General features: G+C 73.1%; 3 protein-coding genes across 3 annotated transcripts; 1 reads left to right on the plus strand and 2 right to left on the minus strand.

The window, feature by feature from the left end:
- The first annotated feature begins 102 nt into the window (after window positions 1-102).
- MCM7 (minichromosome maintenance complex component 7) lies at window positions 103-8,933 on the plus strand. The gene is given in 17 exon segments (XM_075727519.1): window positions 103-133; window positions 407-483; window positions 1,643-1,807; window positions 1,902-1,995; window positions 1,998-2,028; window positions 3,663-3,843; window positions 3,925-4,062; window positions 4,541-4,690; window positions 4,765-4,879; window positions 4,996-5,127; window positions 5,420-5,503; window positions 5,578-5,971; window positions 6,492-6,575; window positions 6,644-6,812; window positions 7,722-7,831; window positions 8,728-8,914; window positions 8,916-8,933. Coding segments are annotated over 17 exon segments (2,160 nt in total).
- A 353-nt stretch (window positions 8,934-9,286) lies between these two features.
- Window positions 9,287-18,829, minus strand: COPS6 (COP9 signalosome subunit 6). The gene is made up of 10 exons (XM_075727522.1): window positions 18,757-18,829; window positions 17,793-17,918; window positions 16,395-16,526; window positions 14,612-14,700; window positions 14,466-14,528; window positions 14,311-14,358; window positions 13,377-13,491; window positions 11,778-11,870; window positions 10,317-10,417; window positions 9,287-9,428 (listed from the first exon to the last, which is right to left on the minus strand). Exons 1-10 carry the CDS (start codon window positions 18,827-18,829, stop codon window positions 9,288-9,290), a joined length of 981 nt encoding a protein of 326 aa, XP_075583637.1. The 3' UTR covers window position 9,287.
- A 1,364-nt stretch (window positions 18,830-20,193) lies between these two features.
- Window positions 20,194-24,323, minus strand: SNAPC2 (small nuclear RNA activating complex polypeptide 2). Its single transcript, XM_075727508.1, has 5 exons — window positions 24,108-24,323; window positions 21,616-21,735; window positions 21,459-21,527; window positions 21,124-21,223; window positions 20,194-20,426 (listed from the first exon to the last, which is right to left on the minus strand). Exons 1-5 carry the CDS (start codon window positions 24,321-24,323, stop codon window positions 20,194-20,196), a joined length of 738 nt encoding a protein of 245 aa, XP_075583623.1.
- Between the last annotated feature and the right edge of the window lie 86 nt (window positions 24,324-24,409).

Genomic DNA, 24,409 nt, shown 5'->3' on the forward strand with positions numbered 1-24,409 from the left:
CCGCGACCGCCACAGGAACCGGAACAGGAACAGGAACCGGAATCGGGACCGGGACAGCAACCGGGACTGACCTGACCTGACCCGACCCGGGCCGACCCCGCCATGGCCCCGCGCGACTACGCCGCAGAGAAAGGTGGGGGAGGGGATCGGGATCGGGACTGGGATCGGCACCGGGACAGGGACCGGGATCGGCACCGGCACCGGGATCGGGGCTGGGACCGGGATCGGGATCGGGATCGGGACTGGGACCGGGATCGGGATCGGGACCGGGATCGGGATCGGGACTAGGATCGGGGCCGGGATCAGGATCGGGACCGGGATCGGGATCGGCACCGGGATCAGGACCGGGATCGGGACCGGGACCGGGATCAGGACCGGGACCGCATCCCCCTCGCTCTTCCCGCAGAGAAAGCGAAGCGCTTCCTGCAGGAATTCTACCGCGATGGCGCCGAGGGCAAGGAGTTCCCGTACCGGGAGCAGCTGGTGAGAGCCCGCCCCGCCCGGCCACGCCCCCGGCCACGCCCTGCCTCCCGCCCCCCCCCCCCGGGGCGGCCGGGGGTCCCTGCTGTCACCCTGCCCCGCGGGGGTCCCTCCCTCTCCCCCGGGGCCGGTGCCCCCGTGGCCGCCTGGGGGTCCCCGCACCCCCCTTATCCCCTCCCCCCCTGGTTTGGGGTCCCCGCACCCCCCTTAGCTCCTCCCCCCCCGGTTTGGGGTCCCCCTCAGCCCCCCACCTCCTCCCCTCCTGGTTTAGGGGTCCCCCTCAGCCCCCCACCCCCTCTGCCCCCCGGTTTGGGGTCCTGCCCCCCGGTTTGGGGTCCCCCTCACACCCCCATGATCCGGTTTGGGCTCCCCTCGCTCCCCTGATCTGGTTTGGGGTCCCACTTGCACCCCCCCGATCCAGTTTGGGGTCCCCCTCAACCTCCCACCTCCTCCCCCCCCCCATTTGGGGTTCCCCTCACCCCCCTCTCACACCCCCCTGATCCGGTTTGGGGTCCCCTTTGCACCCCCAATCCAGTTTGGGGTCCCCCTCAACCCTCCCTCTCCTTCTCCCCCCATTTGGGGTTCCCCTCAGACCCCTCTCACACCCCCCAATCCGGTTTGGGCTCCCCCCCTCACCCTCTGACCCGGTTGAGGCCCCCCCCCCCCCCCCCCGACCTGGTTTGGGGCCCCCCCCTCGCCCCCCGACCCAGTTGGGCCCCCCCCTTGCCCTCCTGATCTGGTTCGGCCCCCCCGCCTTGCCCCCTGATCCGGTTTGGGCCCTCCCCCCCTCACCCCCCGATCTGGTTGGTGCCCCCCCCCCCCCCCTCACCCCCTGCCCCGGTGGCCCCCCCCTCACCCCCTGCCCTGGTTCAGGCCCACCCCCCCCCTCACCCCCTGCCCCAGTTCGGGGTCCCCCTCACCCCCTGCCCTGGTTCAGGCCCCCCCCCCTCACCCCCGCCCTGGTTCGGGGCCCCCCCCTCACCCCCTGCCCCGGTTGGGCTTCCCCCCCCCCTTCACCCCCCGATCCGGTTGGGCCCCCCCCCTCACCCCCTGCCCCTGGTTTGGGGTCCCCCCCCTCACCCCCTGCCCCGGTTGGGCCCCCCCTCACCCCCGACCCAGTTCAGGCCCCCCCCCCTCACCCCCCGCCCCGCCACCCCCCCAGACGGCGCTGGCGCACCGGGAGCGCGTGGCGCTGTACGTGGCGCTGGACGACGTGGCGGAGGACGAGCCCGAGCTGGCCGAGGCCGTCTGCGAGAACGCCAGGCGCTACGGCCGCCTCTTCGCCGACGCCGTGCACGAGCTGCTGCCCCGCTACAAGCGGCGCGAGGTGGGGGCTCCCCGGGGCGGGCAGGGGGCTGCGGGGGGCGGCGGGGGTGCCCGGCGGCCCCCCTCTGACCCCCCGCCGCCCCCCGCCGCCCCAGGCGTCGCACAAGGACGTGCTGGACATCTACGTGGAGCACCGGCTGCTGCTGGAGCAGCGGGGCCGGGACGCGGGGGACGCCCCGCGGCCCCCACAACCAGTACCCCCCCCGAGCTGCTGCGGCGCTTGTGAGTGCGAGGGGGGCGGCGGCGGCGGCAGCCCCCCCCGCGGCCCCCTCTGACCCCAGGCCTGCCGCCCGCCGTCCCCGGGACCCCCCGATGTCCCTGGGACCCCCCACCATCCCGGGGACCCCCCGATGTCCCCGGGACCCCCCGCCATCCCCGGGACTCCCGATGTCCCTGGGACACCCACCATCCCTGGGACTCCCACTGTCCCCCAGGACCCCTGATGTCCCCGGGACCCCCGCCATCCCCAGGACCCCCGATGTCACCGGGACCCCCCGCCGTCCTGGGGACCCCCACCATCCCCGGGACCCCCACCATCACCAGGACCCCCACCGTCCCCGGGACCCCCGATGTCCCTGGGACCCCCACCATCCCGGGGACCCCCGATGTCCCCGGGACCCCCGCCATCCCCAGGACTCCCGATGTCCCTGGGACACCCACCATCCCTGGGACTCCCACTGTCCCCAGGACCCCTGATGTCCCCGGGACCCCCACCATCACCAGGACCCCCACCGTCCCCAGGACCCCCGATGTCACCGGGACCCCCGCCATCCCTGGGACCCCTGATGTCCCCGGGACCCCTGCCATCCCTGGTACCCCCCGATGTCCCCAGGACTCCCTCCATCCCCAGGACCCCCGATGTCCCCAGGACCCCCGCCATCCCCGGGACCCCCGCCGTCCCCGGCAAGCCCCGTCCGCTCTCTAACCCAATTCACCAATTCCCCACCATCCCCAGGACCCCCTGCCGTCCCTGGGACCCCCACCAGCCCCGGGACCCCCGATGTCCCTGGGACCCCCCACCATCCCCAGGACTCCCACCATCACCAGGACTCCCTCCATCCCAGGGACCCCCCGCCGTCCCCGGGACCCCCCTCCATCCCCAGGACCCCCTCCATCCTCAGGACCCCCACCATCCCCAGGACCCCCCAATGTCCCCAGGACCCCCTCCATCCCCAGGACCCCCCTCCATCCCCGGGACCCCCAATGTCCCCAGGACCCCCGCCATCCCCGGGACCCCCACTGTTCCCGGGACCCCCGATGTCCCCAGCGAGCCCTGTCGACTCTCTAACCCGATTCACCAATTCCCTGCCGTCCCCGGGACCCCTGCCACCCCCCGGGACCCCCGCCATCCCCGGCGAGCCCCGTCCACTCTCTAACCCAATTCACCAATTCCCCTCCATCCCCGGGACCCCCTCCATCCCCGGGACCCCCAATGTCCCCAGGACTCCCGCCATCCCCAGGACCCCCGCTGTCCCTGGCGAGCCCCGTCCGCTCGCTAACCCAATTCACCAATTCCCTGCTGTCCCCAGGACCCCCGCAGTCCCCGGGACCCCCCCCCATCCCTGGGACCCCCCTCCATTCCTGGGACTCCTGCCGTCCCCAGGATCCCCGCTGTCCCCAGGATCCCCGCCGTCCCTGGGACCCCCTCCATTCCCGGGACTCCTGCCGTCCCCGGGACCCCCACCATCCCTGGGACCCCTGCTGTCCCCAGGACCCCCGCCACCCCCCGTGACCGCCGCCGCCCCCGTGCGCCGCCCCCACATCCAGCCCTCACCCCTCCCGCCCTCCCCTCCCCCTTCCTGCCCCTTCCCCACCCGTGCTCCCCGCTGAGCCCGGCGCGGCCCCCCTGCCCGCAGCGAGCTGTACTTCAAGGCCCCCTCTGCTGCCAAAGCCCGCGTGGTCCGCGACGTCAAGGCCGACTGCATCGGGAAGCTGGTGACCGTCCGCGGCATCGTCACCCGCGTCACCGAGGTCAAGCCCATGATGGTGGTGGCCACCTACAGCTGTGACCAGTGCGGGGCCGAGACCTACCAGCCCGTAAGTGCGGCGGCGGGGCCCCGGGGCGGGCGCTGGGGGGGCTCCGGTTGGCCTGAGCCCACCCCCCTGGGCTCTCCCCAGATCCAGGCGCCCACCTTCATGCCGCTGCTGATGTGCCCGAGCCGCGAGTGCCAGACGAACCGCTCGGGGGGGCGGCTCTACCTGCAGAGCCGCGGCTCCAAGTTCGTCAAGTTCCAAGAGCTGAAGATGCAGGAGCACGTGAGTGGGAGGGGGCGTGGGAGGGGGCGTGGGAGGGGGGCCCCCCCGGCATCTTGGCGTCTCCCTCCCAGCATCTTGGGGTGTCCCCATGAGCCCCAGCTGCAAACGAAGGGGCCCGCCGCTCCTCCGCAGCCCTGCTCTCCTCCGGGGACGGGCTGGCTCCATCGGGGAGGCGACGGCCACCGTGCAGCGCTACTGTCACTGCCCCGGGGTCCCCGCGGAGCTCGGGGACTGCGGTGGCCTCGGGTTGGGGAGCCCCGGGGTGGCCCCTGTCTCCCCCCGAGGGTTCGGCAGCGCAAGGTGCGGGAGGACAGTCCTCCCCCCGCGCCCGCCTTGTCACCGCTGGAGGCGAGGTGACGGCGTCCGGTGTGGCTCCGTCCGACGCGGTCCGTCCCGCTGCGGGGGGGGGGGCTTCGGGGACGGAGCCCGGCGGTGCCCCCGGTGCTGCGGGTCCCCAGCCCCCCGCCTGTCCCTGCAGACCGACCAGGTGCCGGTGGGGCACCTTCCCCGCTCCATCAGCGTGGCCGTGCACGGGGAGAACACGCGCCTGGCCCAGCCCGGGGACCACGTCAGCGTCACCGGCGTCTTCCTGCCCCTGCTGAAGACCGGCTTTCGCCAGATGGCCCAGGCAAGCGGCGGGCGGGGGGCTGCGGCGGGGGTCCGTGCCCGCCCCCGCCCCGCCGTCACCCTCCTCTCCCGCAGGGCTTGCTCTCCGAGACCTACCTGGAGGCCCACTGCATCATGAAGATGAACAAGAGCGAGGAGGACGAGCCGGGGGCCGGGGAGCTGAGCGAGGAGGAGCTCCGGCAGATCACAGGTGAGGCCGACGGGTCCCCCCCCCGGCGCGTGCCCGGCTGGTGGCGAGCGGAGCCCCGGGGCTGCCCTGCAGCGGGGCAGGCGGCCGCCCCACGGCTCCCCTCGCCGCCTTCGCAGAGGAGGACTTCTACGACAAGCTGGCCTCCTCCATCGCCCCCGAGATCTACGGCCACGAGGACGTGAAGAAGGCGCTGCTGCTGCTGCTGGTGGGGGGCGTGGATCGCAACCCCCACGGCATGAAGATCCGGGGTGAGGCCGCGCTGCGGTGGGCACCTTTGCTGGGGGAGCCCCCCCACCCCGGCCCCTGGGAAGGTTTGGGGGTCCGGGATCAGCCAAGGGCCCTGGTGGTTTGGGATCGGGGCGTCCCGCTTCGCGCAGCCGGGTTTTGGAGGGCTGGGATTGGCCTCGTGGGAGCGCGGAGGGAATCGGCAGCCGCAGCCGAGGGGTTTGGGGCGGGAGCACGGCCGAACGGCGCAGAGGGACGCGCCCCACCGCGGGCTCACCCCCTGCTGCCCCTCGCTTCTCCCCCCGCCACCCCCAGGGAACATCAACATCTGCCTCATGGGCGACCCCGGCGTGGCCAAGTCGCAGCTCCTGTCCTACATCGACCGCCTGGCTCCCCGCAGTGAGTACCGGGCTCGCGGGGGCGGCGGCTGGCTGCGCCCCCGCCTCAGCCCCCCGCTCCCCTCTGCCCCCCAGGCCAGTACACGACGGGCCGGGGCTCCTCGGGCGTGGGGCTGACGGCGGCCGTGCTGCGGGACCCGCTGACGGGCGAGCTGGCGCTGGAGGGGGGAGCGCTGGTGCTGGCCGACCGGGGCGTCTGCTGCATCGACGAATTCGACAAGATGCTGGAGGCCGACCGCACGGCCATCCACGAGGTGATGGAGCAGCAGAGCATCTCCATCGCCAAGGCGGGCGTGCTGGCCACCCTCAACGCCCGCTGCGCCATCCTGGCCGCCGCCAACCCCGCCTACGGCCGCTACAACCCCAAGCGCAGCCTGGAGCACAACATCCAGCTGCCTGCCGCCCTCCTCTCCCGCTTCGACCTGCTCTGGCTCATCCAGGACCGCCCCGACCGCGACAACGACCTGCGGTGAGGCGGGGCGGGGGGCGGCGGGGCCGGCCGGGGGGTGCCCTGGCACCCGTGTGGGGCTGGGGGAGGCCGGGGGGTGCCCTGGCACCGGTGTGGGGCAGGGGGAGGCCGGGGGGTGCCCTGGCACCGGTGTGGGGCTGGGGGAGGCCGGGAGCTGTGGGGCGAGCGGTGGGCGCTGCGGGGGGCTCCGTGGGGCTGGGGGCCACGGGGCTGGGCTGGGGGGGGAGCATGGGACCCCCACAACAGCTGCGGGGCTGGGCCGGTAGCCCTGGGGCAGCTCCGGTAGCCCTGGGGCATCCCTGGCCCCACTGCGAGCCCAGGAGCTGTGGGGCGAGCGGTGGGCGCCGGGGGGGACTCCGTGGGGCTGGGGGCCATGGGGCTGGGCTGGGGGGAGCGTGGGACCCCCACGAGAGCTGTGGGGCTGGGCCGGTAGCCCTGGGGCAGCTCTGGTAGCCCTGGGACAGCTCCGGTAGCCCTGGGGCAGCCCTGGCCCCACTGCAAGCTCCTCTCTGCCCCACAGCCTGGCCCAGCACATCACCTACGTGCACCAGCACAGCCGCCAGCCCCCCTGCTCCTTCCAGCAGCTTGACATGAAGCTGATGAGGTGAGGAAGGCCACGGGGGTCCGCTGCGCCCGGCCCCGCTGCCCCCTCACCCTGCCCGTCCCCCCCAGGCGCTACATCGCCATGTGCAAGCGGAAGCAGCCGGTGGTGCCGGAGGCTTTGGCCGACTACATCACGGCCGCCTACGTGGAGATGCGGAAGGAGGCCTGGGCCAGCAAGGACACGACCTACACCTCGGCGCGCACCTTGCTGGGCATCCTGCGCCTGGCCACCGCCCTGGTGAGCCCTGGCGCGGGCAGGGACGGGCAGGGAGAGATGCGTCCCCATCCCCCCCTGTGTCCCCCATACTCCCCTGCCGCGTCCCCGGCCCCCCGTGTCCCCCGTACCCCCCTGCAGCATCCCCGTCCCCCCTGCCATGTCCCCGTCCCCCCCACCACCTCCCCATACCCCCCTGCCGTGTCCCCGTCCCCCCCACCACCTCCCCATCCCCCCTGCCGCATCCCCATCCCCCCTGTGTCCCCCCCACCGCGTCCCCGTCCCCCGTGTCCCCCATACCCCTCTGCCACATCCCCGTACCCCCCTCCACGTCCCAGTACCCCCTTCCGCATCCCCGTCCCCTCCTGCCGCGTCCCCGTCCCCCCTGCAGTGTCCCTGTTCCCCCCCCCCGCCGCCTCCCTGTCCCCTCTGCCGCATCCCCGTCCCCCCCGCCACCTCCTTGTCCCCCCCGCCACGTCCCCGTCCCCTCCTGCCGCGTCCCCGTCCCCCCCCGCCACATCCCCGTCCCCCCTGTGTCCCCCATACCCCCCCGCCGCCTCCCCGTCCCCCCTGCAGTGTCCCCGTCCCCCCTGCCGCGTCCCCATCCCCCCTGTGTCCCCCATACCCCCCTGCCACATCCCCGTACTCCCCTCCATGTCCCGGTCCCCCCTGCCACCTCCCCGTCCCCCCCCGCCACGTCCCCGCCCCCCCCCCCCGTGTCCCCCGTCCCTCCCTGGGGCGCAGCCAGCTCAGGGCTGCCCCCAGACCCCCCCCATCCCCGCCCCTCCCAGCCCAGGGGCATTTTGGGGGGGGTTCAGTGGTCTCGGGGGGCACCCCCGGGGCAGGGCCGGGCCCTGGGCGCTGTCCAGGGGTGCCGGGGGCTGCGCTGGGGGGGTCCCGGTCGCTGTTACCCCCCCAACCCCGCGCCCGCAGGCCCGGCTGCGGCTGGTGGACGTGGTGGAGAAGGAGGACGTGGACGAGGCCATGAGGCTGATGGAGATGTCGAAGGACTCGCTGCTGGGGGACAGGGGACAGCAGAGCCGGTGAGCAGGGGACACGGCGGGGGGGGTGGCAGGGCCAAGACCCCCCGTCCCCCCCCAAATTCCCCTGGGAGGAGGTGGCGGTGCCAGGACCCCCCCCATCCCCTCCCAAATTCCCCTGGGAGGAGGTGGCAGGGCCAGGACCCCCCGTCCCCTCCCAAATTCCCCTGGGAGGAGGTGGCAGGGCCAGGACCCCCCCATCCCCTCCCCACGTCCCCTGGGAGGAGCTGGCAGAGCCAGGACCTCCCCGTCCCCTCCCCACATCCCCTGGGAGGAGCTGGCAGGGTCAGGACCCCCCTGTCCCCCCCCAAATTCCCCTGGGAGGAGGTGGTAGAGCCAGGACCCCCCCCCGTCCCCTCCCAAATTCCCCTGGGAGGAGGGGGCAGAGCCAGAGGGGCAGAGCCAGAAGCCCCCTCCCCATGTCCCCTGGGAGGAGGGGGCAGAGCCAGGACCCCCCCTGTCCCCTCCCAAATTCCCCTGGGAGGAGGTGGTGGTGCCAGGACCCCCCGTCCCCTCCCAAATTCCCCTGGGAGGAGCTGGCAGAGCCAGGACCCCCCTGTCCCCCCCCAAATTCCCCTGGGAGGAGGTGGCGGTGCCAGGACCCCCCCATCCCCTCCCAAATTCCCCTGGGAGGAGGGGGCAGAGCCAGGAGCCCCCCTCCCCACGTCCCCTGGGGGGAGGTGGCGGTGCCAGGACCCCCCCCGTCCCCTCCCTTCTCCCTCTGCCCATGTCCCCAGCATGGCCGGGGGGAGGCAGCGGTGCCAGGACCCCCCCCGTCCCCTCCCAAATTCCCCTGGGAGGAGGTGGCAGAGCCAGGACCCCCCCTGTCCCCCCCCCAAATTCCCCTGGGAGGAGGCGGCAGTGCCAGGGACCCCCCTGACCCCGCTCCCCATCCCCAGGGTGCAGCGCCCGGCCGACGCCATCTTCGCGGCACTGCGGGAGCTGGCGGGGGGCCGCGGCCGCGCCGTCCCCTACGCCGAGGCCCTGCAGCGCTGCCTGGCCAAGGGCTTCACCCCCGCCCAGGTGCAGGCCGCACTGCAGGAGTACGAGGAGCTCAATGTGCTGCAGCTCAACGCCGCGCGCACCCCGCGTCACCTTCGTCTGAGGCGGGGGGACGCGGCCCCCCACAGCCCCCCACCACGCCGGGGCACGGCCGCCATCGCTGCCGCCTCCGCTGCCCCACGCTGCCCCCGCTCCCCTTGCTCCAGCCCCTTGCCCAGCGCTTTTTTTTTTACCAATAAAAAGCTTTTTCTTTCTGTTTTTGGCCGTACCGCTGGCCTGGCCCCCTCCCTGCGCCCACGTCCCCCCGCCCAGACCACGCTCCCCCCGGCTCCGCTCCCCCCGTGACGCCAGAGCCGCCATTCCCAACCTGGAGCTGATTTATTGGGACCCCCGCACCCCCAGGACGGGGCGGGGGGACACAGATGAGCTGGGGGGGTCCCCGGTGTCCCCCCCCCCCCTAGAAGAAGAGCCCCCGCATGCGGCGGCCGATGCCCTGCCGGTCGTAGAGGATGTTGAACTTGTTGACGAACTGGTTCATGGTGTTGCAGGTCTTGGTGATGGTGCCCAGGTAGGCCATCAGCCCCACGTCGTTGCATTGCTGCGGGGCGGAGCGGGGGGCTACTGGGGCCCCCCCGCACCCCCAGAAACTGCCTCTGACCCCCCACACACCCCCAAAAATGCCTCTGGACCCCCCTGCACCCCCAAAGCTGCCTCTGACCCCCCACACACACCCCCAAAACTGCCTCTGGACCCCCCACACCCCCAGAAACTGCCTCTGGACCCCCCCCACACCCCCCCCCAAAATGCCTCTGGACACCCCACACCCCCCCCCAAAATGCCTCTGGACCCCCCAAAAAACTGCCTCTGGACCCCCACACACACCCAAAATGCCTCTGGACCCCCCCACACCCCCAAAAACTGCCTGTGGACCCCCACACACACCCCCAAAAAATGCCTCTGGACCCCCCACGCCCCCCAAAAATGCCTCTGGACCCCCCACACCGCCAAAAACTGCCTCGGACCCCCCCACACCCCCAAAAACTGCCTCGGACCCCCCCACGCCCCCCAAAAATGCCTCTGGACCCCCACGCCCCCCAAAAAACTGCCTCTGGACCCCCCACACCCCCCCAAAAATGCCTCTGGACCCCCCCACACCCCACCAAAAACCACCTCTGGGTCCCCCACACCCCCCAAAAACTGCCTCTGACCCCCCCACACCCCCCCAAAAATGCCTCTGGACCCCCCACGCCCCCCCCAAAAACCACCTCTGACCCCCCCACGCCCCCCCAAAATGCCTCTGGACCCCCCATACACCCCCCAAAACCACCTCTGCCCCCCGCGCAGCTGCAGCAGCCCTGGGCCACCACAGCACCGGTGGCAGAGGCTGTGCCCCATGGGGCCGCAGCTGCCGCCCCCCGCAGCTCCCCAGGACCCCCGAGGGCCTCGGGGACCCCCCTGCGACCCCCCGGGACCCCCTGTCACTCACGTCATAGAAGTCGGTCTTGAACTTGTCGGTGCTGAGCACGGGCAGGCAGTGGCACAGGGCGCAGGCCTCGCGCAGGATCTCGTGGTTGAAGGGCACCTCGCCTGCGGGCAGCGCGTCACCCGCGGACCCCGGGGACGGGGACGGCGGGGAGAGCCCGGGGACGGCGGGGTCACCGTGCTGGGGCACTGGGGACAGCCCTGTCACCCTGACCGGGCACTGGGGATGGCCCTGTCACTGTGCTGGGGTGATGGGGACGGCGCGGTCACTGTGCTGGGCACTGGGGACAGCCCTGTCACCCTGCCCGGCACTGGGGACGGTGCGGTCACTGTGCTGGGCACTGGGGACAGCCCTGTCACCCTGCCCGGCACTGGGGACGGTGCGGTCACTGTGCTGGGCACTGGGGATGGCTCTGTCACCATCCCTGCGCACTGGGACAGCCCTGTCACTGTGCTGGGGTGATGGGGACAGCACGGTCACCCTGCCTGGCACTGGGAACAGCCCTGTCCCTGTCCTGGGGTGATGGGGACAGCACGGTCACCCTGCTTGGGTCATGGGGACAGCCCTGTCACCCTGCCTGGCACTGGGAACAGCCCTGTCCCTGTCCTGGGGTGATGGGGACAGCACGGTCACCCTGCTTGGGTCATGGGGACAGCCCTGTCACCCTGCCTGGCACTGGGGATGGCCCTGTCACTGTGCTGGCCACTGGGGACGGCTCTGTCACCATCCCTGAGCACTGGGGATGGCACGGTCACCCTGCCTGGGCACTGGGGATGGCCCTGTCACTGTCCTGGGGTGATGGGGACAGCCCTGTCACCCTCCCCAGGCACTGGGGACAGCCCTGTCACCCTCCCAGGTACCAGGGCCAGCCCTGTCACCCTCCCGATCTGACAGGGACGGCCCTGTCACCCTCCCGGGCACTGGGGACAGCCCTGTCACTGTGCTGGGGCGATGGGGACGGCCCTGTCACCCTCCCAGGTACCGGGGACAGCCCTGTCGCCATCCCTGAGCACTGGGACAGCCCTGTCACCCTCCCTGGCTCATGGGGACAGCCCTGTCACCCTCCTTGGGCGATGGGGATGGCCCTGTCCCTGTCCTGGGGCACTGGGGATCGCCCTGTCACCCTGCCCGGCTCCGGGGCATGTCACTGTCACCCTCCCAGGTACCAGGGCCAGCCCTGTCACCCTCCCCATCTGACGGGGACGGCCCCGTCACTCTCCTGGGGTACTGGGGACAGCCCTGTCACTGTCCTGGGGCGATGGGGACGGCCCTGTCACCCTCCCTGGCTCATGGGGACAGCCCTGTCCCTGTCCTGGGCACTGGGGACAGCCCTGTCACCATCCCACATACCGGGGCCAGCCCTGTCACCCTGCCCGGCTCCGGGGCACGTCCCTGTCACCCTCCCGGCTCCGGGCACGTCCCTGTCACCCTCCCCGGCTCCGGGGACGCCGCGTCCTGACTCACCGGCCTCGGAAGCCCGCACGTACTCCAGGATGAGCCTGACCCGGCTGTGCAGCATCTTGATGGCGCTGTGCTGGGCGATGAGGTGCTCGGCCACTGCGCGGGGGGGCACGCCCACGGCTCACCCCGTGTGTCCCCATGTCCCCCCGTGACCCCCAGCACGTCCCCATGTCCCCCCCGTGACCCGCTGTGTCCCCATGTCCCCCCGTGACCCCCAGCGTGTCCCCATGTCCCCCTGTGACCCCCCGTGACCCCAGCTTCCCCCCCCGTGCCCCCCCCGTGTCCCCATGTCCCCCCGTGCCCCCCAGCGCATCCCCGTGCCCCCCAGCATCCCCCCATGTCCCCCCGTGTCCCCCAGCATGTCCCTGTGCCCCCCGTGCCCCCCAGCATGTCCCCCCGTGCCCCCCCATGTCCCCCCATGTCCCCCAGCGCGTCCCCATGCCCCCATGTCCCCCAGCGCCCCTCTGTGCCCCCCGTGACCCCCAGCATCCCCCCATGTCCCCCCGTGTCTCCATGACCCCCAGCGCATCCCTGTGCCCCCCAGCATGTCCCCATGTCCCCCCTGTGCCCCCCAGCGCCCCCCCATGCCCCCCAGCATGTCCCCCCGTGCCCCCCAGCGTGTCCCCCCATGTCCTCCCCGTGCCCCCAAGCGTCCCCCTGTGTCCCCCCAATGCCCCCCCCGTGCCCCCCAGCGTCCCCCCCCGTGTCCCCATGCCCCCCGTGTCCCCCCGTGTCCCCCAGCGTGTCCCCATGTCCCCCCGTGTGTCCGTGACCCCCAGTGTCCCCATGTCCCCCCATGTCCCCCAGCGCCCCCCAGCATCCCCCCATGTCCCCCCGTGCACCCCAGTGTCCCCGTGCCCCCCCGCCAGGCTGCCCCAGCCCCTCTGCGCAGCCCAAGGGCCACGTCCCTGCAGCCCCCGGCCCCGTGCTCCCCCGTGTCCCCAGCCCCCTCCCCTCTGCACCCCCGGGACCTCTCCCCATCCCCATCCCTGTCCCCGGGACCCCTCCCCATCCCCATCCCCATCCCTGTCCCTGGGACCCCTCCCCTCTGCACCCCCGGGACCTCTCCCCATCCCCATCCCTGTCCCCGGGACCCCTCCCCATCCCCATCCCCATCCCTGTCCCTGGGACCCCTCCCCTCTGCACCCCCGGGACCCCTCCCCATCCCCATCCCTGTCCCCGGGACCCCTCCCCTCTGCACCCCCGGGACCCCTCCCCATCCCCATCCCTGTCCCCAGGACCCCTCCCCATCCTCATCCCTGTCCCCAACCCCCTCCCCTCTGCGCCCCCGGGACCCCTCCCCATCCCTGTCCCCCTCCCCCTCCCCCTCCCCATCCCTGTCCCCGGTCCTTCTCCCTGTCCCTGTCCCCCTCCCCATCCCATCCCCATCCCCCTCTCCGTCCCGCATCGTCGTGTCCCCTTCCCTGACCCCATCCCGTCCCCGTCCCGTGTCATCGTGTCCCCCTCCCCATGCCCATGCCCATCCCCCTACCCGTCCCCCTCCCCATCCCTGTCCCCATCCCTGTCCCCATCCCCGTCCCGCATCATCGTGTCCCCCTCCCCATCCCCGTCCCCCTCCCCGTTCCCGTCCCCGTCCCCCACCCGTGGAGTTCTCCCCACTGCCGGTCGCCGTCATTCGGGCCACGTGGTCGACCCCGATGCGCTCGGCCTCCTCGGTGGCCAGGGTGTAGGTCAGCTCCGCAAACAGCATCGTGGCCTGGGGTGGGGGGCGCGGGGTGATGGGGGGCACGGGGGGGGCACCACAGCCCCCCCACCTCCAGACCCCCCCTGCACCCCCAGAATCCCTCCAGCCTCAACCCCCCCCGAGCGACCTCCCCCATGCACCCCCGGGCTCCCCCCCACAGCTCCCCTGCAGCCCCCAGACCCCCAGCAGCCCCCCCAACCTCAGTGACCCCCCCCCAGACCCCCAAATGCTTCCCCATCCCCCCCCCCAAACCCTCAGCCCTCCCCAGGACCCTAAACAGCCTCCCCGGACCCCTCCACCCGCCCCATGGCACCCCTGGGGTCCCTCCAGCTCCCCCCTGGAACCCCCCAGAGCCCCCCAGCCCCCGCCAAACCCCCCTGGAGCCCCCCCCGAATCCCCCTAGAACCCCCCAGAGCCCCCCAGCCCCCCCAAAAGCCCTCCAGCCCCCCCCCCGAACCCCCCTGGAACCCCCCGGAGCCCCCCCCAACCACCCCCAGAGCCCCCCAGCCCCCCCCCAAACTCCCCTGGAACCCCCCAGAGCCCCCCAGCCCCCCCCAAACCCCCCTGGAACCCCCCAGCCCCCCCCAAGCCCCCCCGGAACCCCCCTGGAGCCCCCCAGCCCCCCCCAAACCCCCCTGGAACCCCCCGGAGCCCCCCAGCCCCTGCCGAACCCCCCCAGAACCCCCCTGGAGCCCCCCAGCCCCCCCCCAAACCCCCCTGGAACCCCCCGGAGCCCCCCAGCCCCTGCCGAACCGCCCCGGAACCCCTCTGGAGCCCCCCAGCCCCATTTCCCACCCCCCCACCCCATTTCACGCCCCCCCACAGCCCTACCTCCCCGTTGATGATGTCAATGACGGACTCAAAGACGCTGACGGGCAGCTGGGGGGGGGGAGATATGTTTTGGGGGGGGGGGAAATGTGTTTGGGGGGGCCCAGATTCACGCATAGGCCAGGACCCCTCCCCATCTCCCCCCCGCCCCCACTCACATCCGTGTGCTTCGTCATGGGGTTTAGCTTGAGGAAGAGGGGGCTCTCGATGATCTCGCACACCTGGAGCGATGGGGGGGGGTCAGGATGGGAGGCACGCCCCTCCCCACCATCTGCCCCCTCCCCAGGCCCCCCCCCCAACTCGCCTGCTTGTGGACGTGGATGTCGGAGGGGTCGGGGGGGCCCCCGGTCGTGTACCAGCCCAGGAACTCCAGCTCCTTGAACACCTGCTTGACTGCGGGGGGCCTGAGTGGGACCACCACCCCAATCTGGGGGCAGGGGGGGGCCCAGAGACCCCCCCGAGGGCAGCACACAGCACCTCCCCCCCCCCCCCCCGGCAGGGCCTAACCCCCCTCACCCAAGGCATCCCCCCAAACGCAGCCCAGGACCCCCCCAGGACCCCCTGGAACAGCCCAGGACCCCCCAGGGCAGCCCAGGACCCCCTGGAACAGCCCAGGGCCCTCCACGACCCCCCCAGGACCCCCTGGAACAGCCCAGGACCCCCCAGGGCAGCCCAGAACCCCCCAGGACCCCCTGGAACAGCCCAGGGCCCCCCCAGGGCAGCCCAGGACCCCCTGGAACAGCCCAGGGCCCTCCACGACCCCCCCAGGACCCCCTGGAACAGCCCAGGACCCCCCAGGGCAGCCCAGAACCCCCCAGGACCCCCTGGAACAGCCCAGGACCCTCCACGACCCCCCCAGGACCCCCTGGAACAGCCCAGGACCCCCCAGGACAGCCCAGGACCCTCCACGACCCCCCCAGGACACCCTGGAACAGCCCAGACCCTCTAGGAGTCCACCAGACAGCCCAGGACCCCCCCCAAGCAGCCTAGGACCCCCCAGAAACCCCCAGGGCAGCCCAGAACCTCCTGGGACCCCCACTAGGACAGCCCTGACTCCCCCAGGGAACCCCCAGGACCTGCTAGAGCAGCCCAGGACCCCCCAGGACCCCCCCCAGGGCATCCCAGAACCCCCCCAGGCAGCCCAGGATCCCCAAGGGACCCCTTGGGACAGCCCAGGACTCCCCCAGGGCAGCCTAGGACCTCCTCCGGACCCCCAGGACCCCCCCGGAACCCTCAGGACACCCCCCCGGATCCCCCAGGACAGCCCAGGACAGCCCCAGAACCCCCCAGGGCAGCCAGTACCACACCCCGGACCCCCCAGGACAGCCCAGGACCCCCCCAGACAGCCCAGAATCCCCCCAGGGCAGCCCAGTACCACACCCCGGACCCCCCAGGACAGCCCAGAACCCCCCAGGGCAGCCCAGGACCCCCCCAGGGCAGCCCAGGGCAGCCCAGGACCCCCCCAGAACCCCCCAGGGCAGCCCACGACCACCCCCGGACCCCCCCAGGACAGCCCAGGATCCCCCCAGGGCAGCCCAGAACAGCCCAGGATCACCCCAGATCCCCCAGGGCAGCCCAAGACCCCCCCAGAACCCCCCAGGGCAGCCCAGTACCACCCCCCGGACCCCCCAGGACAGCCCAGAACCCCCCCAGACTCCCCAGGGCAGCCCAGGAGCCCCCCAGGGCAGCCCAGGACCCCCCCCAGACCCCCCAGGACAGCCCAGGACCCCCCCAGATTCCCCCAGGGCAGCCCAGGACCACCCCCCAGACCCCCCAGGACACCCCCTGGATTCCCCAGGACAGCCTAGGACCCCCCCCAGAACCCCCCAGGGCAGCCCAGTACCACCCCCCGGACCCCCCAGGACAGCCCAGGACCCCCCCAGACCAGCCCAGGATCACCCCAGATCCCCCAGGGCAGCCCAGGACCCCCCCAGAACCCCCCAGGGCAGCCCAGGACCCCCCCAGAACCCCCCAGAACCCCCCAGGGCAGCCCAGGACCACCCCCCGGACCACCCAGGACAGTCCAGGACCCCCCCAGGACCCCCAGGGCAGCCCAGGACCTCCCCAGGACCCCCCCGGCCCCTCACACTGCTCCTCCTTGGTGTAGTAGTACTCCTTGTCGATGAGCACATGCCCGTCCATGGTGTGCGAGAGCAGCTCGAAGGAGTTCATCACCTCGATGTTGCGGCCCTCCTGCCGCCCGATGAGGGCCCCGATCACTGCGGGGGGCACGGGGGGCCCGGGCACTGTCACCGGGGCTCGGGGGCTGCCACCAATGGCCCCCCCCAGCCCTGCACTGGCCTCGGCCTTGTGCCGGGGGGGGTCCCGCACCAGCCCAGCCCCAGGCGCTGGGGGCCGTGGGAGGCACACAGAGACCCCCGCCCAGCGACACGGGGGCCAGGCCAGGGGCCGTGGGGGGGGTCTGGGGGGCGCAGGGGGGCTGGGGGGGGCCCTGGGGGGCTCCGGAGGGGCTGCAGGGGACCCTGGGGGTCTCTGGGGGCTGTAGAGGGGCTGACGGGGAACCCTGGGGGGCTCCAGAGGGGCTGCAGGGGGGCTGTGGGGACCCTAGGGTGATGGGGGGGGGGGGGCAATAGGGGGCTCAGGGGGCCCAGGGGATCTTGGGGGGGGCCATAGGGGGCCCGGGGGAGCTTGGGGGAGGCATACGGGGCCCGAGGGGTCCCTGGGGGGCTCAGGGGAGCCATAGCGGGGACTGTGGGGATCTCAGGGGGCTCGGGGGGGCCATAGGGGAACTGTGGGGGCCCTGGGGGGATCTGGAGGGGTTGCAGGGGTCTGTGGGGACCCGGGGGGCTCCAGAGAGGCCACAGGGGGGCTCAGAGATGCCATAGGGGGGCTGGCAGGAACCCTGGGGGGCTCAGAGATGCCATGGGGGGCTGGGGGGGGGGCCTGGGGGGCTCCAGAGGGGCTGCAGGGGACCCTGGGGGTCTCTGGGGGCTGTAGAAGGGCTGACGGGGAATCCTGGGGGGCTCCAGAGGGGCTGCAGGGGGGCTGTGGGGGACCCCAGGGTGATGGGGGGGGACATAGGGGGCTCTGGGGGGCCATAGGGGGTCCCTGGGGAGCTCGGGGGGGGGGCCACAGGGGGCCCTGGGGGGCTCAGGGGGGCCCTGGAAGCTTGGAGGGGGAGCACAGGGGTCCCGGGGGGTCCCTGGGGGGCTCAGGGGGGGCCATAGGGGGTCCCTGGGGGGCTTAGGGGGGCCATAGGGGGCTCGAGGGGTCCCTGGGGGCTCGGGGGGGCCATAGGAGGCTGGGGGGTCCCAGGGGGTCCTGGGGGGGCCCGGGGGGTCCCTGGGGGGCTCGGAGGGGCCATAGGGGGTCCCTGGGGGGCTTAGGGGGGCCATAGGGGGCCCAGGGGGTCCCTAGGGAGCTCGGGGGGGCCCTGGGGAGCTCGGGGGGGGGCCCTGGGGAGCTCGGGGGGGGTCCCTGGGGGGCTCGGGGGGGTCCCGAGGGGTCCCCGGGGGGGCAGGTACCTTGCCCGGGGCGCCCCTCCTGCGAGCGCATGCGGATCCAGTGGTCGGAGATGTTGAGGATGACGAGGGGGTGCAGGGCCACCGAGACGCTGCCGGTCACCCCCCCGGCCATCACCGAGGGGGCGGCTGCGGGGGGGCGTCAGCGGGCGCCGGGGGCGGGGCTGCCGCCGGGGGGGGGGGGTTCCGACCAGGGGGCGGGGCTTCCGGCCAGGGGGCGGGGCTGGCAGCCAGGTGGCATCAGCGGGTGCCGGGGGCGGGGCTTCCGCTGGGAGGGGACTTCCGGCCAGGGGGCGGGGCTGGCAGCCAGGGGGCGTCAGCGGGCAGCCAGGGGGCGGGGCTTCCGGCCGGGGCGGGGCTTCCGACAGGGGGCGTGGCTGGCGGCCAGGGGGCGTCAACGGGCACCGGGGCTTCCGGCAGGGGGTTGGGGCTTCCTCCGGGGGCGGGGCTTCCGGCCAGGGGGCGGGGCTGGCAGCCAGGGGGCGTCAGGGGGGTGTGGCCAGGGGGGTGGGGGCGGGACCAGGGTGCGGGGGCGGGGACCCGGGGATGTGGGCGGGATCAGGGGCGGGGACCCGGGGACGTGGGCGGGGCCAGGGGCGGGTCCCCGGGATGTGGGCGGAGCCAGGGTCCAGGGGCGGGTCCCCGGGGATGTGGGCGGGGCCAGGGTCCGGGGGCGGGGGCCCGGCGGATGTGGGCGGGGTCAGGGTTGGGTGCCCGGTGGGTGTGGGCGGGGCCAGGGGCGGGTTCCCGGCGGGTGTGGGCGGGGCCAAGGACCGGGGGCGGGGCCATGTTCCGGGGGCGGGGCCAGGGGCGGTTCTCCGGGGTGTGGGCGGGGCCAGGGCGCAGGGGCGGGGTCAGGCGATGCAGCGGCGGCCGGCGGCCGGTCGGGGCGGTCCCGGTGGGGGCCCCGCAGCCCCCGGGGCGGTGGCGCCGGTCCCGAGTGCCGGGGCGGCCCCGCGAACGGTACCTGCCACGTCCACCTCCATCCCGCCGGCCCCGTTGCTCCCCGCCGCGGAGGAAGAGGCGCCGGCCGCCGCCATCTTGGCTCGGGCTGTCCCTGCCCGGCCGCCGTACGCGCCGGCTCCGCGCATGCGCGGGGGGGGCGGGACTGCGCGTGCGCAGGGGGCTGCCCAGTGCCCCCCGCCCCCAAGTCCCCTGTAAAGCTTCGCAGTATTCCCAGTGCCTCCCACTGCCTCCCAGTCCCCTCCTAAGGCCTCCCAGTCCATCCCAGTTCCTCCCAGTCCTCTCCTAAAGCCTCCCAGTCCATCCCAGTCCCCTGTCAGTGCCTCCTAGTCCCCTCCTAAGGCCTCCCAGTCTATCCCAGTTCCCTCCTAAGGCTTCCCAGTCCATCCCAGTTCCTCCCAGTCCATCCCAATCCCCTAATGCCCCCCAGCCCTTTTCCAGTGCTTCCCAGTCCATCCCAGCACCCCCCAGCCCGCTCACAAGGCCTCCCAGTCCAACCCAGCATCTCCCAGTCCTTTCCCAGTCCAACCCAGTTCCTCCCACTCCTCTCCTAAAGCCTCCAAGTCCATTCCAGTCTCCTCCTAATGCCCCCCAGTCCTTTTCCAGTGCTCCCAGTCCAACCCAACGCCACCCAATCCTTTTCCACTGCTTCCCAGTCCATCCCAGCACCTCCCAGTCCCCTCCGAAGGCCTCCCAGTCCCCTCCTAAGGCCTCCCAGTCCACCCCAGTGCATCCCAGTGCCTCCCAGTCCCCTCCTAAGGCCTCCCAGTCCCTTACTAAGGCCTCCCAGTCCTTTCCCAGTGCCTCCCAGTCCCACCCAGCGCCTCCCAGTCCTTTCCCACTGCTTCCCAGTCCAACCCAGTGCCTCCCAGTCCCCTCCTAAGGCCTCCCAGAGCTTTCCCAGTGCCTCCCAGTCCCACCCAGCGCCTCCCAGTCCAACCCAGTGCCTCCCAGTCCCCTCCTAAGGCCTCCCAGATGCCTCCCAGTCCCACCCAGCGCCTCACAGTCCTTTCCCACTGCTTCCCAGTCCAACCCAGTGCCTCCCAGAGCTTTCCCAGTGCCTCCCAGTCCCACCCAGCGCCTCCCAGTCCCACCCAGCACCTCCCAGTCCCCTCCTAAGGCCTCCCAGATGCCTCCCAGTTCCACCCAGCGCCTCCCAGTCCTTTCCCACTGCTTCCCAGTCCAACCCAGTGCCTCCCAGTCCCCTCCTAAGGCCTCCCAGAGCTTTCCCAGTGCCTCCCAAGCCCCTTCCCAGTGCCCCACGGGGGTCCCAGGGGACGCTGGGGCGGGGGGCTCCTCGCTGCACAAATCACCCCAAACACAACGGTGATTATTTCGATTTCCTTCCCCCGCGTTTATTCCCCCAGCGACGCCACTTTGGGGCACGTCACGGCCTTTTAGCGTCGAATCCCCCCGCCCCGTCCCCCTCCCCGGTCCTGGCTCAGCCCGGGGCTTCCGCCCGGGCCAGGAGCCGCAGCGGCACCAGGAAAAGGTTGAGGGGGCAGAGGCCGAGCCCGCTCCAGCCATCCGGGGGGGCCGGGGGGGCCGTGCCGGGGGGCTGGGGGGCTGTCAGGGAGCCGTAAGCCCCCCGGAGGTGGCTGCGCAGGCCGGCGCAGTCCAGGGCACCCAGCTCCTGGGGGAGGGAGCCCAGCAGCGCCAGCACCACCGCCGACTCTGCGGGAGGAGGGAGGCGGTGTCAGGACCCCCCCCCCCCCAAATTGCCCCAGGCTCTCCCAGGGGGACCCCAGCCCCGCGGGGAGGGGGGTGGCAGCAATACAGCCCCCCCAGTTTGGGACTGATGCCCCCGCAGCGAGCGACAGCCCAGCTCCGCAGCCCCCCCCCAGCTTTCCTCCCCAGATCCCCCTCCCTGGACCACCCCGTGACGCCAAAACCAGCACAGGGACCCCAGCCCCCCCCCCCAAATTGACCCCAAATCCCCACCACCACCACCCTGTGGCACCCAAATCCCCCCACCACCACCCTGGGGCACCCAAATCCCCCCCTGCCACCTGGGGGCCCCCAAATCACCACCCACCACCCCAGGGCCCCCACATCCCCCCCCCCAGCCACCCCAGGGCCCCCAAATCCTCCCCCCACCACCCTGGGGCCCCCAAATCCCCCCCACCCTGGGGCCCCCAAATCCCCATCACCACCACCCCGGGACCCCCAAATCCCCCCCTGCCACCCCGGGGCCCCCAAATCCCCACCACCACCACCCCGGGGCCCCCAAATCCCCACCTGCCACCACCCCAGGGTCCCCAAATCCCCCCCCGCCACCACCCTGGGGCCCCCACATCCCCCCCCCCGCCACCCTGGGGCCCCCAAATCCCCGCCCACCACCACCCCCCCAGGAATGGGGGTCCCCCCTCACCGGCGGGGGGGAGCGCGGGGCCCTTCCCGCCCCGGCAGAGCCGCGCCAGGTACTCGTAGACCCTCTGGAAGTCGACGGCGAAGCCCTCCGGGGCGCAGGGCTGGGGGGGGCACGGGGGGGGGTGCAGGGTCCCCCGGGGCTGCCCCCCCTCCATCCGGCACTGCCGCGGGGCGCGGGGGGACAGAGTGGAGGAGGCTCAGGGGCTCGGTGCCCGCCACGGTGAGGACCTGGGGGGGCAACACGGGGAGGTGAGGCGCCCCAAAAGGTGCCCACGGAGGGGAGGGGGCTATGCCCTCTGCCCCCCCATCCCGGGGAAGCCCCCCAAAACCCTTCACCTGAGAGAAGGCGGCCGCCGTCGGCTCCTCCAGCCCCTCCGCCAGCGTCTCGGCCAGCTCCAGCCACACCTGGGGGGTGAAAGGGGGGATGACACTGGGCCCCCGCCACCCCCCCCGTGGAGGGGACCCCCACCAAAGCCCCCCCAAAGCTCCGCACCTCGATGGGGGCCGGGACCTGGGCGTGGCGGCGGCGCTGCTGCTCCAGGCAGTGCCGGTACTGGGTGCACACGGCCTCGCGCGCCGCGCGGCCCCGCAGCCGGCACAGGAACGCCAGGATCTGGGGGCGGGGTGGGGTCAGGGTCTGCGCTCCCCGCTGGGGGGGGCAGCAGGGACACCCCTGGGGCTGGGGGGGGGGCAGGGGACCCCCCTTGGGCGGCCACAGCTCCCCCCAGGGAGCCCAGCGACCGGGCACCCTCAGTGTCACCCCCCCCAGGGACTAGGGACCCCCAGAAACCCCCATATAACCCCCCCAGGGCCCCCAGAGTCTGGGACCCCCAATGTCACCCCCCCTGGGGACCCTCATGTCACCCCCCCAGGGACCCCAGCGACCAGGGACTCCCAATGTCACCCCCCCCCCCAGGGACTAGGGACCCCCAGAAACACCCATGTAACCCCCCCAGGGCCCCCAGAGTCTGGGACCCAATGTCACCCCCCCAATGACTGGAGACCCCCATGTTACCCCCCCCAAGGGACAGGGAACCCCCAATGTCACCCACCCCCAGGGACCCAGCCATCCGGAGACCCCCATGTCACCCCCCCCAGGGACCGGGCACCCCCATGTCACACCCCCCCCAGAAGTCAGGCACCTGGGACCCCCAATGTCACCCCCCCAGGGCCCCCAGAATCTGGGACCCCCCAATGTCACCCCTCGGGGACCCTCATGTCACCCCCCCAGGGACCCCAGCGACCAGGGACTCCCAATGTCACCCCCCCAGGGACTAGGGACCCCCAGAAACCCCCATGTAACCTCCCCAGGGCCCCCAGAGTCTGGGAACCTCAATGTCACCCCCCCAGGGACTAGGGACCTCCAGAAACCCCCATGTAACCCCCCCAGGGCCCCCAGAGTCTGGGACCCCCATGTCACCCCCCCGGGGACCCTCATGTCACCCCCCCAGGAACTAGGGACCCCCAGAAACCCCCATGTAACCCCCCCAGGGCCCCCAGAGTCTGGGACCCCCAATGTCACCCCCCCCAATAACTAGGAACCCCTATATCACCCTCCCCCAGGGACCCCAGCGACTGGGGACCCCCATGTTACCCGCCCAAGGGACAAGGGACCCCCAATGTCACCCACCCCCAGGGACCCAGCCATCCGGAGACCCCCATGTCACCCCCCCAGGGACAGGGGACCCCCATGTCACCCCCCCCAGGGACTAGGGACCCCCATGTCACACCCCCCCCCCCCCCAGAAGTCAGGCACCTGGGACCCCCAATGTCACCCCCCCAGGGCCCCCAGAATCTGGGACCCCCCTGTGTCACCCCCCCGGGGACCCTCATGTCACCCCCCCAGGGACCCCAGCGACCAAGGATTCCCAATGTCACCCCCCCAGGGACTAGGGACCCCCAGAAACCCCCATGTAACCCCCCCAGGGCCCCCAGAGTCTGGGACCCCCAATGTCACCCCGCCGGGGACCCTCATGTCACCCCCCCAGGGACTAGGGACCCCCAGAAACACCCATGTAACCCCCCCAGGGCCCCCAGAGTCTGGGACCCCCAATGTCACCCCCCCAATGACTGGGGACCCCCATGTTACCACCCCAGGGACAGAGGACCCCCAATATCACCCACCCCCAGGGACCCAGGCATCCGAAGACCCCCATGTCACGCCCCCAGGGACCGGGGACCCCCATGTCAGCCCCCCCCAGAAGTCAGGCACCTGGGACCCCCAATGTCACCCCCCCAGGGCCCCCAGAGTCTGGAACCCCCAATGTCACCCCCCCAATAACTAGGAACCCCTATATCACCCTCCCCCAGGGACCCCAGCGACTGGGGACCCCCATGTTACCCCCCCCCAAGGGACAGGGAACCCCCAATGTCACCCACCCCCCAGGGACCCAGCCATCCGGAGACCCCCATGTCACCCCCTCAGGGACCGGGGACCCCCATGTCACACCCCCCCCAGAAGTCAGGCACCTGGGACCCCCAATGTCACCCCCCCCAGGGCCCCCAGAATCTGGGACCCCCAATGTCACCCCCCCGGGGACCCTCATGTCACCCCCCCAGGGACCCCAGCGACCAGGGACTCCCAATGTCACCCCCCCAGGGACTAGGGACCCCCAGAAACCCCCATGTAACCCCCCCAGGGCCCCCAGAGTCTGGGACCCCCTGTGTCACCCCCCCGGGGACCCCCAATGTCACTCCCCCAGGGCCCCCAGGGTCTGGGACCCCCAATGTCACTCCCCAAGAACTAGGGACCCCCAGAAACACCCATGTAACCCCCCCAGGGCCCCCAGAGTCTGGGACTCCCAATGTCACCCCCCCCGGGGACCCTCATGTCACTCCCCCAGGGCCCCCAGAGTCTGGGACCCCCAGTGTCACCTCTCCCCCCCGCCCCCAGGGACCCAAGCGACCGGGGACCCCCGTGTCACCCCTCCCGGGGACCCCCCCCCGCTTCCCCCCCCCCAGACCGGCCGAGGCCCCCCGCCGCACCTCGGCCTCGCTCCTCCGGGGCAGGCGCTCCCGCAGCGGCCGCGGCTGCGGGGCGGGGAGGCCGAGGGCGGCCTGAGCCCGCAGCGCCGCCAGCAGCGCCCGCTTCTCCCGCACCGACCAGGCCGCCCGCGGCCGCCCCGGCTCCGGCTCCGCCGCCGCCCCCGGGCCCGTCACGTACCGCGCCGGGGCCAGGCGGGGCCGCAGCGGCGGCTTCATGGCGGCACCGGCCCCGGGGCGGCCGCGGGCGCGGGGAGATGGCGTCACTGGCGGCGCGACGGCGCGGAGCAGCCTGAGGGCGGCCC

This window comes from Pelecanus crispus, unplaced genomic scaffold, assembly GCF_030463565.1.
Source record: "Pelecanus crispus isolate bPelCri1 unplaced genomic scaffold, bPelCri1.pri SCAFFOLD_97, whole genome shotgun sequence".
Classification (NCBI taxonomy): Eukaryota; Metazoa; Chordata; class Aves; order Pelecaniformes; family Pelecanidae; genus Pelecanus; species Pelecanus crispus.

What these genes read in the sequence shown, in the direction of transcription:
- COPS6 (XM_075727522.1), bottom strand. Translation starts at nt 18,829, where the DNA reads ATGGCGGCGGCCGGCGCCTCTTCCTCCGCGGCGGGGAGCAACGGGGCC. An exon ending in GATGGAGGTGGACGTGGCAG is followed by an intron (nt 17,919 to 18,756) that starts GTACCGTTCGCG and finishes GCCCCCCCGCAG; the next exon opens with CCGCCCCCTCGGTGATGGCC. An exon ending in CGTGCGGGCTTCCGAGGCCG is followed by an intron (nt 10,418 to 11,777) that starts GTGAGTCAGGAC and finishes CGCTGCCCGCAG; the next exon opens with GCGAGGTGCCCTTCAACCAC.
- SNAPC2 (XM_075727508.1), bottom strand. Translation starts at nt 24,323, where the DNA reads ATGAAGCCGCCGCTGCGGCCCCGCCTGGCCCCGGCGCGGTACGTGACG. An exon ending in CCCGGAGGAGCGAGGCCGAG is followed by an intron (nt 21,736 to 24,107) that starts GTGCGGCGGGGG and finishes CCCCGCCCCCAG; the next exon opens with ATCCTGGCGTTCCTGTGCCG. An exon ending in AGGTCCCGGCCCCCATCGAG is followed by an intron (nt 21,528 to 21,615) that starts GTGCGGAGCTTT and finishes TTCACCCCCCAG; the next exon opens with GTGTGGCTGGAGCTGGCCGA.